This window comes from Eptatretus burgeri, chromosome 12 (assembly GCF_056783735.1).
Source record: "Eptatretus burgeri isolate ZD-2024b chromosome 12, Ebu_testis_v1, whole genome shotgun sequence".
Lineage (NCBI taxonomy): Eukaryota > Metazoa > Chordata > Myxini > Myxiniformes > Myxinidae > Eptatretus > Eptatretus burgeri.
In genome coordinates, this window is record NC_140972.1 from 94,386,228 (window position 1) to 94,400,571 (window position 14,344).

Sequence of the window (14,344 nt, forward strand, 5' to 3'; positions counted from 1 at the left end):
CCACCCACGTGATCGCACGGTCTGGTCCCACCCACGTGATCGCACGGTCTGTATGGACTTCCTGGTAAAATTGAATTGTTGAGGAAACTTTATTTTGTTTTTGGTTTTATTCCTTTGTTGTTCGGGTTTGTATTTTAAATGATTTAATTATATACCCGTGTCGCCCTGTGCGCGCGCTACCCGGTCTGGGCCTGTTCGAACAGTACAGAGAGAGAGATGAGAGATGAGAGATGAGAGATGAGAGATGAGAGATGAGAGATGAGAGATGAGAGATGAGAGATGAGAGATGAGAGATGAGAGATGAGAGATGAGAGATGAGAGATGAGAGATGAGAGATGATTGAATGATTGAATGACGTGGTGCACTTGTGGAAAATTCGGTACGAGATTCGCTGGGGTCGGGAATTCGGGATGTGGAGCGTCCTCAAGGGGTGAGGTACACTTTGGAGGAATGAAGATTAGGGGGGTGGGATACGGGGAGTGTAGTGCAACAGGGGAAGGAGGGAGGGGATACGGGGGTGAAACGCAACAGGGAGGAGGGGGATACGGGGCGTGTATTGTGACAGGGAGAAGGAGGGGAATATGGGGAGTGTCATGTGACAGGGAGAATAAGGGCGGGGGGTGGGATACGGGGAGTGAAGCGCAACAGGGGGTGGGATACGGGGAGTGCAGTGCGATAGGGGGAAGGAGGGGTGGGATACGAGGAGTGCAGTGCGACAGGGGGAAGGAGGGGAGTGGGATACGAGGAGTGCAGTGCGACAGGGGGAAGGAGGGGGTGGGATACGAGGAGTGCAGTGCGACAGGGGGAAGGAGGGGGAGTGGGATACGAGGAGTGCAGGCGACAGGGGGAAGGAGGGGGTGGGATACGAGGAGTGCAGTGCGACAGGGGGAAGGAGGGGGTGGGATACGAGGAGTGCAGTGCGACAGGGGAAGGAGGCGAGGGGGATACGGGGAGTGAAGCGCAACAGGGGGTGGGATACGGGGAGTGCAGTGCGACAGGGGGAAGGAGGGGGTGGGATACGAGGAGTGCAGTGCGACAGGGGGAAGGAGGGGGAGTGGGATACGAGGAGTTCAGTGCGACAGGGGGAAGGAGGGGGTGGGATACGAGGAGTGCAGTGCGACAGGGGGAAGGAGGGGGTGGGATACGAGGAGTGCAGTGCGACAGGGGGAAGGAGGGGTGGGATACGAGGAGTGCAGTGCGACAGGGGGAAGGAGGGGGTTGGGATACGAGGAGTGCAGTGCGATGGGGGGTGGGATACAAGGAGTGCAGTGCGATGGGGGAAGGAGGGGAGGGGGATACGGGGAGTGAAGCGCAACAGGGGGGTGGGATACGGGGAGTGCAGTGCGACAGGGGGAAGGAGGGGTGAGATACGAGGAGTGCAGTGCGACAGGGGGAAGGAGGGGTTGGGATACGAGGAGTGCAGTGCGACAGGGGGAAGGAGGGGGTGGGATACGAGGAGTGCAGTGCGACAGGGGGAAGGAGGGGGTTGGGATACGAGGAGTGCAGTGCGATGGGGGGGGGTGGGATACGAGGAGTGCAGTGCGACAGGGGGAAGGAGGGGTTGGGATACGAGGAGTGCAGTGCGATGGGGGGTGGGATACGAGGAGTGCAGTGCGACAGGGGGAAGGAGGGGGTTTAATACGAGGAGTGCAGTGCGACAGGGGAAGGAGGGGGTGGGATACGAGGAGTGCAGTGCGACAGGGGGAAGGAGGGGGTTTAATACGAGGAGTGCAGTGCGACAGGGCGAAGGAGGGGGTGGGATACGAGGAGTGCAGTGCGACGGGGGGGGTGGGATACGAGGAGTACAGTGCGACAGGGGAAGGAGGGGAGGGGGATACGGGGAGTGAAGCGCAACAGGGGGTGGGATACGGGGAGTGCAGTGCGACAGGGGGAAGGAGGGGGTGGGATACGAGGAGTGCAGTGCGACAGGGGGAAGGAGGTGGGTGGGATACGAGGAGTGCAGTGCGACAGGGGGAAGGAGGGGGTGGGATACGAGGAGTGCAGTGCGACAGGGGGAAGGAGGGGGTGGGATATGGGGAGTGTAGTGCGACAGGGGGAAGGAGGGTGGGGGTGGAGGTGGGATACAGGGAGTGTATTGCGACAGGGGGAAGGAGGGGGTGGGATACCATGAGTGCAGTGCGACAGGGGAAGGAGGGGAGGGGGATACGGGGAGTGAAGCACAACAGGGAGGAGGGGGATACGGGGAGTGAAACGCAACAGGGAGGAGGGGCATATAGGGAGTGTATTGTGACAGGGAGAAGGAGGGGAATATGGGGAGTGTCATGTGACAGGGAGAATAACGGTGGGGGTGGGATACGGGGAGTGTATTGCGACAGAGGGGAGGAGGGATACGAGGAGTGCAGTGCGACAGGGGGAAGGAGGGGTGGGATATGAGGAGTGCAGTGCGACGGGAGGGGGGTGGGATACGAGGAGTACAGTGTGACAGGGGAAGGAGGGGAGGGGGATACGGGGAGTGAAGCGCAACAGGGGGGTTGGATACGGGGAGTGCAGTGCGACAGGGGGAAGGAGGGGGTGGGATACGAGGAGTGCAGTGCGACGGGGGGTGGGATACGAGGAGTGCAGTGCGACAGGGGGAAGGAGGGGGTGGGTTTATGGGGAGTGTAGTGCCACAGGGGGAAGGAGGGTGGGGGTGGAGGTGGGATACAGTGAGTGTATTGCGACAAGGAGAAGGCGGGGAATATGGGGAGTGTCATGTGACAGGGAGAATAAGGGTGGGCGTGGGATACGGGGAGTGTATTGCGACAGGGGGGAGGAGGGATACGAGGAATGCAGTGCGACGGTGAAGGAGGGGTGGGGGATACGGGGAGTGAAGCGCAACAGGGAGGAGGGGGATACGGGGAGTGAAGCGCAACAGGCAGGAGGGGGATACGGGGAGTGAAGCGCAACAGGCAAGAGGGGGATACAGGGAGTGTATTGTGACAGGGAGAAGGAGGGGAATATGGGAGTGTCATGTGACAGGGAGAATAAGGGTGGGGGGGAGTACGGGGATCAGAAGGTGACATGGAGGTGGGGGTAATACAGCTGACACGGAGTGGCAAGCCACATGGAGAAGGAGGGGGAGTGGGATACGGGGAGCACAATGTGAAATGGAGAAGGAGGCGGCGTATGGGGAGTGGAATGTGACATTGAGAAGGTGGGGGTGGGGATATGGCCAACTGGGAGTGGAGCGTGACATGGAGAAATAGGGGGAGTGGAATACGGGGAGCGGAATGCCACATGGCGAAGGAGGGGGGATGGGCAGTCAAGGATTGGAATGCGACATTGAGAAGGAGGGGAGGTAGGATATGGGGAGTGGAATGTGACCTGGAAAAGTATGAGGGGATTTGGGGAACATAATGTAACATGAAGAGGGAGGGTACCGATCTTTCTCCATCACCTGTAAGGTACTGATCTTTAATTTCACTCATCGAGTCAGTGGTTCGAATAAAGAAATATATATATATATATATATATATATATATATATATATATATATATATATATATATATATATATATATATATATATATGTGTGTGTGTGTAGTAGACTAGGCGCAAGTCGGCAGCGTGTAACTCGTCACTTCGCCAAAGTCGGCAGTGTCAAAAAGTCCCGAATGTATCTAATGTTAAATAGACTTACAGACTGAATAAAGTCTGTAAGTCGTCATCTCTAAGTCATCAGATGTCCGTTCCCGCGTAATGGAAACTCAAGTAAATTACCACGCCTTACTTGTCACATGGAACTGCTTCCTCGTGAGAAGCCCGGTTTCATGGAATCGTGATGCACGCTCATTGGTGTACACCGCCAGTGATAGGCTATATATAACTGCGCTGCGTTCAGCTCAGTCAGCGTGCCGTCCCACATGCATCTGAAGAGGTAGGTAGACAGGCTGCGCAATGCAGTCTCTGGCAAAGGAGTAAAGGATCGATCGAGCTTAGTGTTGAAGTCCGATCATGGTTTTATATTGGCTTGTTTTGTACATCACCACACTCACTTTCACATAGGTATTGAGTGGTAGTCATCACGATGACTGTGTGGCATGTAATTTGTCGATGGTATATGAATTTTCATTCCATATGAAAACTCATTCTACATTAATTCCAATGAATGAATTCTAACAGCCATTCATTCCACATTTGTCGATGGGCATATACCATCACCGACGGTATACGAGTTGTCTTACAGTTGTTCATTATCTTTACTTTTGATAAAGTGATTCATGAATTCCATCTTTACTTGATCACTTTCCACCTCACCAATGAACCTCCACCTATGCCCCGAGGATTGTGTTTCCCTTTTGGTACAATAGCCGGCTTAGAGATTGTTGCGCCCTCTCACACGTACGTGTCCAGGCCACGCACGACTTCATCCTTCACCCCACAGTCATCATGAATGTTCGCATATGCGTAAGTCGTCACATGTCTATGTCAGCACTTTTTTTCGGTCCCAATGGTGACGACTTGCTCCTCGTCTACTGTGTGTGTGTGTGTGTGTGTGTGTGTGTGTGTGTGTGTGTGTGTGTGTGTGTGTGTGTGTGTGTGTGTGTGTGTGTGTGTGTGTGTGTGTGTGTGTGTGTGTGTGTGTGTGTGTGTGTGTGTGTGTGTGTGTGTGTGTGTGTGTGTATATATATATATATATATATATATATATATATATATATCGAAACATGTGGAGTGTGACGCGCACTCTGCCGATCCCCAATGGACACAGTCCAACTATTGGACAGTCCAACACCAGTGTTTGATTTTCCCGCCGATCACATCACATGCCTTCTTGTTGAATGGTTTGCATTAGCAGGAACAATTGTCTGGGTGGCAGACAGACGGTTGCTCTGTGTGGGTTATGTGGTTTTGCTCTGAGACATAATCCGCGACGATACTCACCATAACAGTCAGGAGGTGCGTCTGATTATGTGTGTATGTGTGTAATACTCGAACCCCACTACAAATACACGGATACAGTTTATAAAAATGAACACATTTCATGAAAATAGCAAATATTTACAAATTTCAATAATTCTGGTGGGGTCCGGTCCAACATTTCCTCAGTGCGTTCTTTTGCTTGAACACCTTGATGTACACCCAGTTGCCGGGCTGGATGACGTGGTGTTCCTCCGCAGCTGGTTCTGGTTGCACTTGTTTAACCTGCAAGTTGAATTCTTTGACAACCTTTGTTAAGGCAATACAAAAGTTAATCACTGTTTTGTCCATCATGTGTATGTCCATCTGCTTCAGCGTTAATGGAGTGGTTACCAGCACTCGCATCGGTCTCCCCATTAGTATTTCATGTGGGGACAATCCGCTGCGCCTGTTTACTGTTGACCTCATTGACATCAGTGCCAGAGGAATAGCGTCCGGACATTTCAATCCTGTTTCATCACATATTTTAGCAAGTTTGTTCTTAAGTATGCCATTCTGGCATTCTACTTCCCTTGCAGACTCAGGATGGCATGGACAGTGGAAGTGTTTTATTTGCAAAGCTTTGCAGAGTTCTTTGGTAATATCCAATGTGAAATGTGATCCTTTATCACTGGATATTTTGGAAGGAGCACACTGCATATCCTGACAGTAATGACCCATCTGCTGCTCATGTTGATGAGCCATCGACTAAGGCTATAATTTCAGGGTTTTGCGGCGGGATGGCCTTTAAGTCTTTCCAGGAAGTAGCGGTCTCCATCATTACCTCCTCGCAGTTATGTTCTTCCCCATCATCTGCAATTGATATAAAGGACGCTGGGTTCAGTGCAGGATATCGTTTGATTATTGTATTCTTTGCTTTAATTAGCACGAGGTCATATGCCATGGCTCTTCCTGCCGAAAGGTGTTGTGTTTTTGCTTTCAGCAACACAGAACTTTACAGTGTGGGACCCGAAGTGCTAAAAGCGATATCACAATCTGACTTGTGGTTTGTACAGCAGATGAAGCAGAAGCTACTACCTTCAAACATGGTGAAAATCCTTGCGCCACCGGATCTAGTTTCGTGCTGTAATATGCTGATAGACGCATTTTTTTCACCGTGCTGCTGTGTTATAACTGCCGATGCAAATCCATCTCTCTCATGGATGTATAGGTAAAATGTCTTATTATAATCAGGCGAACCCAAGGCTGGTGTTGTTGACAGCTGTTTTGACCTTAACAAAGTTTTCTTATGCCTGTTGTGTCCACTCCACCAGCATCATGTCCAACAGTGGTCGAACCAGCGCTGCATAATCAGGTACCCACTGTCTACAATATCCAGCCATCCGCAAGAAACGTCTCATTTCTTTCTCTATTTTGGGTTTCGGAATGTTCAAAATTGCCTGCACCCTGCCATTTGACAATCTCCTCGAGGTTCCACTCGATACATGCCCCAGGTATCTTACCTTGGTTTCGCATAGTTGTAACTTGTCATTTGGCACTTTATGACCTTTGGCAGCTAGTGCTCTTTAAAAGGTTAATGTGTCCTTTTTTGCAATTATCCTCTGATGTTGAGCAAATCAGCAAATCATCAACATACTATACCAAAGTATACCCTTCGATAAGCGCTATGTCATTCAAATCCTTGTGGAGCATTCATGAGAACAATGTAGGGCTATCCGCAAACCCCTGTGGCAGCACAATCCAAGTAATACTGCACCCCTTCATAGGTGAAAGCAAACAGGTTCTGTGAATCCTCCTGGATTGGTTCAGAAAAGAACGCGCTGCTTCAATTGATTAGTGGTTTAACGCACTGTATCGGATGGAATTGATGACAATATAGTCACTGGAATCGGTACCACAGGGTGAATTGACACTATGCATTTGTTAATTTCCCTTAAGTCTGACACAAATCGCCACGTCTGTTTACCTGGCTTCTTTAGAGGTAAAATTGGCATATTACATTCAATGACAGTCTCTCTAATTACCCCCTGATCGCGTAGTGCTGTGATTACTGGGGTGATTCCTTTTCTGCCCTCCTTCCAGATAGGATATTGCTAAATACGAGGTAGGGGCTTGGCTTTATCCTTCATAAATATGCACTGGCTCCGCATCTTTTATTCTCCCTACTTCATTTGGGTGTGTAGTCCACAATTCGTTGGGCACCTGTGCCAACAGTTCCTCTTTCTCGACCATCGATAACATTTCTCTAAATGATAGCATATTTATTTGCTCAAAAACAGCCACAGAATCTACAAGAGGCTGTTCTCACATGTATCCTTCATTCCTTTCCATACCATACAAATTTCGGCCCCGTACTTGACATAAATACTGTCTTGGCAATCCCTTCAATCATGTGATCATCGGCCCAATCTCCTTAGCTTTGTGTCCTTTTGCAACAATTAATGTAATGTGCGGCGTTGTATTTCTGGGTTTGTACATCAAGTCGCATTGCTGTTGTGTAGTTCTCACTTCCAATCCAATTCCATCTTTCCCCATCCAAAGATCAGCAGTTTCTATATTCAATTTCATACCTAGCGCATTTTGTACTTGATTTGCATCGTTTACATCCTCTCCCAAAACATCATAGTATGCTGTACTGTATAGGGATTCAACCCACTCTGCCACATTTCCCCCCATATTTTCATCATGAGGCTCCAGCAAAAGTTTTAAATAGGGAATAGTTTTTAACTCTGCCAGATTCTGCTCAGTTAACTCTCAGACATTTCCTTCTCACACTCGCCACCAATACACTGCAGGTCCAATTGATCGTGATAGCATCTGAAGGTTTCTGCTTCTTTGATCTCTGAGATATCCAGATACACTCCATTTTGCATCTCACCGTGCATCCCAAGCGACAAAGCAAATCTCGTCCCAATAAATTTACAGGTGAATTTGCCACAAGTAAGAAGGCATGGTGTGCCTCCAAAGGCCCATATTCAACAGTCAGGTTTTGTGTTACAGGAATCCTTTCAGCTACACCAGAAATTCCCACTACGCTTGCAAGTGTTAAAGGTGCGGTGGGCATAACGTCCTTCTTAATTGTCGAGCAAGTAGCTCCTGTGTCTACCAGAAATGAAACGTGTTTCCCATTTACCTTCAGATTTAAGGTCGGCTCGTCTGAAGGGGTCGCAGTTAATAACGGTAGCGCAGAGGTCAACCCGCTCTCGCATTGTCAATACCGCTTCTCGTGCTGTCTCTCCTGTCGGCTTTCTCCCGGCAGCCCTTTGTACCGCACTTGGGAATCTCTGCTCGACCACCAGTTACGCAGACAATTTATCCTCCAATGTCCCACCTATCCACAGATGCAACAAGCATTCGAGCTTGGAGATAGCCCACAAGGGGGTGGTGCTCTGTCACTATTTTTCACACCTCTCCATTTTGGCTTTGTTTTCCAATTTGACTCAATTGGGGAAGGGGATGTCTCGTCATCATCAGATTCTTCTGCCAAACTCACATGTGGGGCAGTTGGTATCTTTCCCCCTCCTTTGACGTGGCAGATAATCGTCTGAATCCCAACTATCTTCCTCCTCTCGCCTTTCATTCTGCAATTTTCTTTTATAATCTTCCACCATAAACATTTGCAAATTCTCCGCTTTAATGGTTTCTGTTTTGGCTGCAGCTTTGAAGCAATGCTTAGCTGCTGCTAGCATTTGACCTGGTGGTTCACCTTCCCATCCAATTTTCACTAGCTTTATCTGTTTTGTCACAGATGGCAGCATTCTCTCTGCAAACAAGTTAGTCAGCAAGTCATACGGTATTGTAGCTACACCCAACCCCGAATGTTGTACAATAACTTGTCACAATCTATGCGTAAATTCTTCCAGTTATTCATCTTTCTTTTGTTTACAGCCTTGTATTTTCCCCCAATTTTCTTCAGGTGGGCTTATTTATAGCTGTTCTTAAATGGACAAGTAATTGCTGCACTCGGGCATTATAAGCTCTTTCGGTTTCTTCTGCAGGTGCGATATCCATCCACCAGGCTAAGTCTTTTGTTTTGCACCATATCTTGACCAGCAATACTGTTATCATTAACCCGAGCTCATCGTCATGATTGATTAGCTTTGTTTGAATTTATGTAATAAAACATCTGTTCCACGAACACTTCTCAGTTATCATCATAATCTTTCATTTGCATTTTCATGGCTTGTAAATCACTCTGGTTCCATGCGCGATGAATTAAATAATTCTGATGCTGATTTTGTTACCGGGTTCAGCATCCTTTTTTTCAATCGTTGGGCATGCTCTCTCAAGTTCCATCTCGGGTGGTTTATTGTCTTCAATTATAATTCTTTGCATCTCCATTGCCATTCCCTCCATATGGATTCCCGGTGGCTGCAAAAGTTGCACCCTCTTTCGCACCTCCTTCGCACTCTAGTCCGTTGCTTGTGCTATCATCTGAATGCTTCCTCCCCATGCTCCCTGCGGAGGGAGGGAGGGGAGCTATCACCGGTAACATTTACTGGACCTCTTTAAGGGTAGCTTGCACATCTTTTAAACTCCCCTTTATACCTGCTCTCTTTGACTGCTCGTCTCTCTTAAGGCTTTCTTCGGCCCATCTGCCAAAAGTTTTCCAATCGACTAGTTTTCGAGTCATTTTGTCTTTCTCTTTCTCCATTAATTATCTTCTCAAGTTTTCAATTCTATCCCGGTGGAACATACCCCCTTAAAGAAAATTCAATCTGTTTTTCGGTTCACTCTGCCCGTAACTATAAATCCTTTGAAGAACTCGACCCATAGAGCTTATTCATATACTCGGCGTTTGACCCTGAGGCGGGCACATCGCCATCCGCTCCTTTTCGATGATGGTTCCCCAAAACCGTACTTACAATCTATCCAAGCACTCGTCAGCACTCTTCTTATTTACAGCGACTTCTTCAAACCCTTTGGCCTCCGGCTCTCTCAACCTTGGTACAAAATACCCTTGTTACTCGCCCTTGTGGCAATACCTGTGCCTCTCTGCCATCCCCGTGACTTGGCGACTTAATTTCCTAGGCATTGCCCCTTTAATGCTGTTTCCCAACTAGGAAGTTCAACAACTCTCTGCCCAATTCCTCCACCCCCTACCAAGTCGTTACTCGACAAAAGGAATTATAAATACCTTTATGCCTTATGGGGTGATGCCGGACCTTCACCTGATGAAACCCCCAAAAGTCTTATTTCACTCAAACATATTGTTATAGATTTCTGCCGGTTCGGTGTGCGCATGACCTTTTCAGCCCAATCCAGGCCGCGCGTCCACCGAACGCGACAATCTAGTCGTAGCTTCTGGACAAACGCCGAAACCCAGATCCGGGTGTTTTTAATACACCATAAACCAGCCAACTATTCTGTCCACGCGCTACAGGGTCAATCGCCGAATTATCGATATACCTAACTATTCGCGTGGACAGAAATGCCGGGAGTTTATACCTCGACGGGGCCTGCACGAAAACGAGCCACGAAAGCGGCTCGTTCCGCATGCGAATGCCGAGCGGTTTTAATTCGCCAGATCCCGTCGGACCAGATTATTTTATCGGCTTTGTAATCAGCCAGCTAATTTCCCAAATGCATCATGGCAGTCAATGGAGAAAGTTACGCAGCGAGCGGGTTGACATTCAAACAATATGGTGTTTATTTTCACCCAGCACATAAGCAGTCAATGGGGGAAAAGGGGACAAGACACGAGCAAAAGCCTACAGCCTAGTCTATTATGCAATGTACATACAGGCACTTAACAACGATTCTACTTAAGGACAAGGCTTTCATGCAAAACCCAAGAAAGAAAGAACCGGGCTTGCGAGCCTTTAATGCACTCAGGGCCGGGATAACCGGAATAGGCCCTGAGAGACCGGGCCGACTACCTGGCCACCCTCGTGGTGACTCAATGGGTCCCCTCTATCGACGACCCCTGGTGTCTCCGTTCGGCCCGGTGCGTCGCGAACGCGCCAGTCGCTTGGGCGGCTTGATGAGCAACTTGTACGGTGGCGAACCTTCCAGCAAACAAACTCCACTGCTCTCGCCAGCTCCCACAGGCTCTCCAACCCTTCCACTCCGAACTCCAACGGCTCAACTCGTGCCGGTGGCTCGGCGGCTCTCAACTAACCGCTCTCCAACCCAGCCAACAACAACACACTTGTCGGCGAGAGAACGCGGCCCTTTATAGCCCCAAGGGGAGGGCCTGCGCTGGGCTTTGCCAACCGAAATCAGCGCCCTCCTCCTTTTCACCTTTGAACCTTCACCCAGGCTGGATCCGCCCCCATCAAACGTGGACGTGGTGGAAATCGCCATCAAACGCGGACGTGGTGGAAATCGCCATCAAACGTGGACGTGTTCGTTGAGTTGTAGTTGTTGTTATTGTTGTTGTTATTGTTAAAATAAAAAGTAGAGAAAGAATAACGGCGAACTCAAAGATGCACAGCCCGGCACACGAATAAATCCCTTTATACATTGGTGGGGAATTCTAACCTGGAACACACACTTACCGAAATATCTGACCTCCGGGGAAGCTGACTGGTGTTCTGTGAATTTCCACAACCGTAACAATATATTGTTGTCGTGCTGGGTTCGGAGGTGAGGAACAACCGCTAGATGGAGCAGTTGGGCCGTCTCCACCCGAACACCCGGAATTGAAGGTCTTCACTCCGGACAACTCGCTGAATGGACCGTGGACGCCAATATTTTGACCGCGCGGTTAGGATCTTTTTGTCTGATTCCAATTTACCTAATTAGCCGCGCGGTCTAGCTACCGGGGAAGCCACACCCTCGGCTGGCTTTGTCCAAACCAAATCGCTGTTACCGACTCGGATCCGGCGTAACTGAGCGGCAATTACCAAAGCCGTGCTGGTTCAAATAACAATTTACGGCAATAGGGAGGGAAACACAGAGCAGACTTAACCACGAATATAAACGCAGGCAAATTTACAATGGCAATCACTTAAACGGCATAACCAATCACGTAAACGGAACGGGGATCCCAGCAAGGGCACTCCAACACAACCCACCCTGGTGGGACTCGAACCCAAGAATCAGAATCCAACAAGCGCAGCCAGGATCCTACGAACGACCCCGCCAGCCATGGACGATGACCGATGACCAGGAGAGCCCAGCAGACCAGAAGCAAGGAACGACCTCCAAGGAACAACACACACCAACCCTGGATACAGCTCGGAATCCTTCTTATCCCTCCCCCGTGCGGGGTGGAGGGATCCGCTCTCCTGTAACTCGCCTCCGGATTGGATGGGGCGTTTTCGGTGTTGTGGCCAGCCGCAATTGGAGGAGGGGGGCCCAGTGTGGAGAGGGGAGACATTCTTCCATGATGGGGTGGAGTCAGAGCTGAGGTGATTTCACCCCTGATTGGATGGGAGGAACATTCCATCTTGCTGGGGCAGAGTCGGCTCTGAGGGGGGAGGGGGCGGGGCTCCTCCCACCTCTGTAGTCAGAAACACGTGCGTTATGGCGTCGTGGTGTGAAGTGAAAGCTGGGCGGGTGAAGCGCTTGTTCACCCGCAGAGTGGGGAGGAGGAGTGAAGCGAGGGTTCCGCTGGCGTTGGTAGATTTAAAGATGTAAAAAAACCTGACTGTAAAAGAAACCCGCAGTGCACACATGAAATTAACCCATTAGACATAGGGGAGAGATTCTAACTATCCACATATACTTAACGAAATAGCTAAACTTTGGGTCAACTGTGTGTGTGAATGCGAATGGTTTCCAGATTCGTAACACTGTCCCCCCCCCCCTTTTTTTTATAGTCTCGTACCGAGTCGTAAATTTTCGTGTGCCATGCAGGTTTAGGTTTTTCCCCAAGTACGTTTTACCTATGGATCCCTGAGTGCGACATTTGAATACATGTCCCAAAAATAAATAACCGAGTGTGCTGCGTAACTAAACTATCAGACTCACTCAGACAACTTAAATAATATTGTCGGCGTGAACACAAACAAACAGGTGGGTTTTAAAGATTATATACATTTCCTACTATTTACACTAACCATGGCCCAGGACCTGTGATCTGTGGGAAAAGGGCACAGCAAAGTCAATCATTTTGCAGGTCAAATGCAGTCCCCGTGGTGAGGCTGCCTGCAGGGCAGTCCTTGCAAAACTTGAGGAGATGGTCCTGGCACACATGCTGGAGATGGTTGACACGGGGGAAATGCAAACAAGGGCTGGGCAGGCACGGGGTCAAGGCAAATACAGGCAAGGCAAAGTTTTGTGAGGCAAATGTGGACCAGCAGATGCAGCACAAACAGGCCGGCATATGAAGCTGGCCCACCTCTGGTCTGGTCCGTGAGGTTCTGGAGGGAGTGCGGTGGTGCCAGCCGCTCCGAAAATGGGCTCGGACCTACCCTACTGTCTCCCCCAACCTATCGCCTTTGCCTGTCTTTGTCCATACCCACTCCCTTAGTTTGCAACAACAAAATTTAGACTTACCCCTTTTTTCCCCCCTTTTTACAAAAAAAAAAAAATATATATATATATATATATTTATTTTTTTTCTCTTTATTATTCCAAGTGTCCCTAACTCCCTTTATCGTCTTTGTCCGGCTAACCTGTCCTACACTGTCTATCCCCAACCCCCAAGATCTCTCTTGAGGGGACATGAGGAGACAAGTGGATCTGTTTCGAGGCCCAATGGAGCCTCAGAGCAGCCTCCACAATCTTTCCACGGTGGATCCAGCGGCGTACGTAGAGCGAAGGGATGGATGGTGTGAAGGGGGTACACATTTCCTATCTGTGCTATCCTTTATTAAACTTTAAACTATCCCCGGGACTTTCCAACACACCTGTCTCTTGTTCTATTATTTTCTAAACAAACTATTTGTTCTAGAAACCATGATTCCCGTCGCCTGTGGTGGTGCTCGTTATTAATTTGGGCCTGACCCGCAAATTTTCTCTCGTGCCCTTGCACAATTTCATGGCTGGGCAGCGTGGCTCAATTGGCAAGGATTCCCTTCTGCCGAACTCGAACTACGGCACCCCCGGGCAGCTGAGGCTGTCTCTGAGCCTACCTACTCTGAATGAACGCGGGGAGTGCCCTTCCTGGCTACTCCCCCTTGTATCCCCACGTGGCATTTCTGGTGCTCCGGGTCCCATTCCGAGGGTCGCCCATGCCCATTTCACTATCCTGGTCGCTTTGACCCATGGCCTACTCTGGCAGACTCCTCCGTGCCCGGGGTGCCCTTTACTCAGTACTCACCTTTCCACAGCCATGCTCCCAGCCGGTCAATAGACTCCTGCACCCTTCAAAAAGGTTTCGTGCCTTCATTCACACCAACAACAAAACAACATCCGTTTGGTTAATTAAGCTAACCCGCTAACGTTACACTAACCCCGGTTCTTTTGGGTGGGATTCACTCATCCCCCAATCATTCATTCGCACAATGCATTCCACATTCACTCCACTCAAACTCAGGGCCGCTGACCCACATTCATTCATTATGTTTCTTTCACTTCGTTTTATTTTTATTTC

At 49.5% G+C, this 14,344-nt stretch overlaps 1 protein-coding gene across 1 annotated transcript in view; it reads left to right on the forward strand.

Moving 5' to 3' along the window:
* Positions 1 to 395: 395 nt before the first annotated feature.
* Positions 396 to 14,344, forward strand: part of XRCC4 (X-ray repair cross complementing 4) — a 79,936-nt gene continuing 65,987 nt past the window's right edge. Inside the window, exon 1 of the mRNA XM_085848930.1 lies at positions 396 to 430. Coding sequence (XP_085705056.1) covers positions 411 to 430 — 20 coding nt within the window. The 5' untranslated portion in view covers positions 396 to 410. The remainder of the gene's footprint in view (positions 431 to 14,344) is intronic.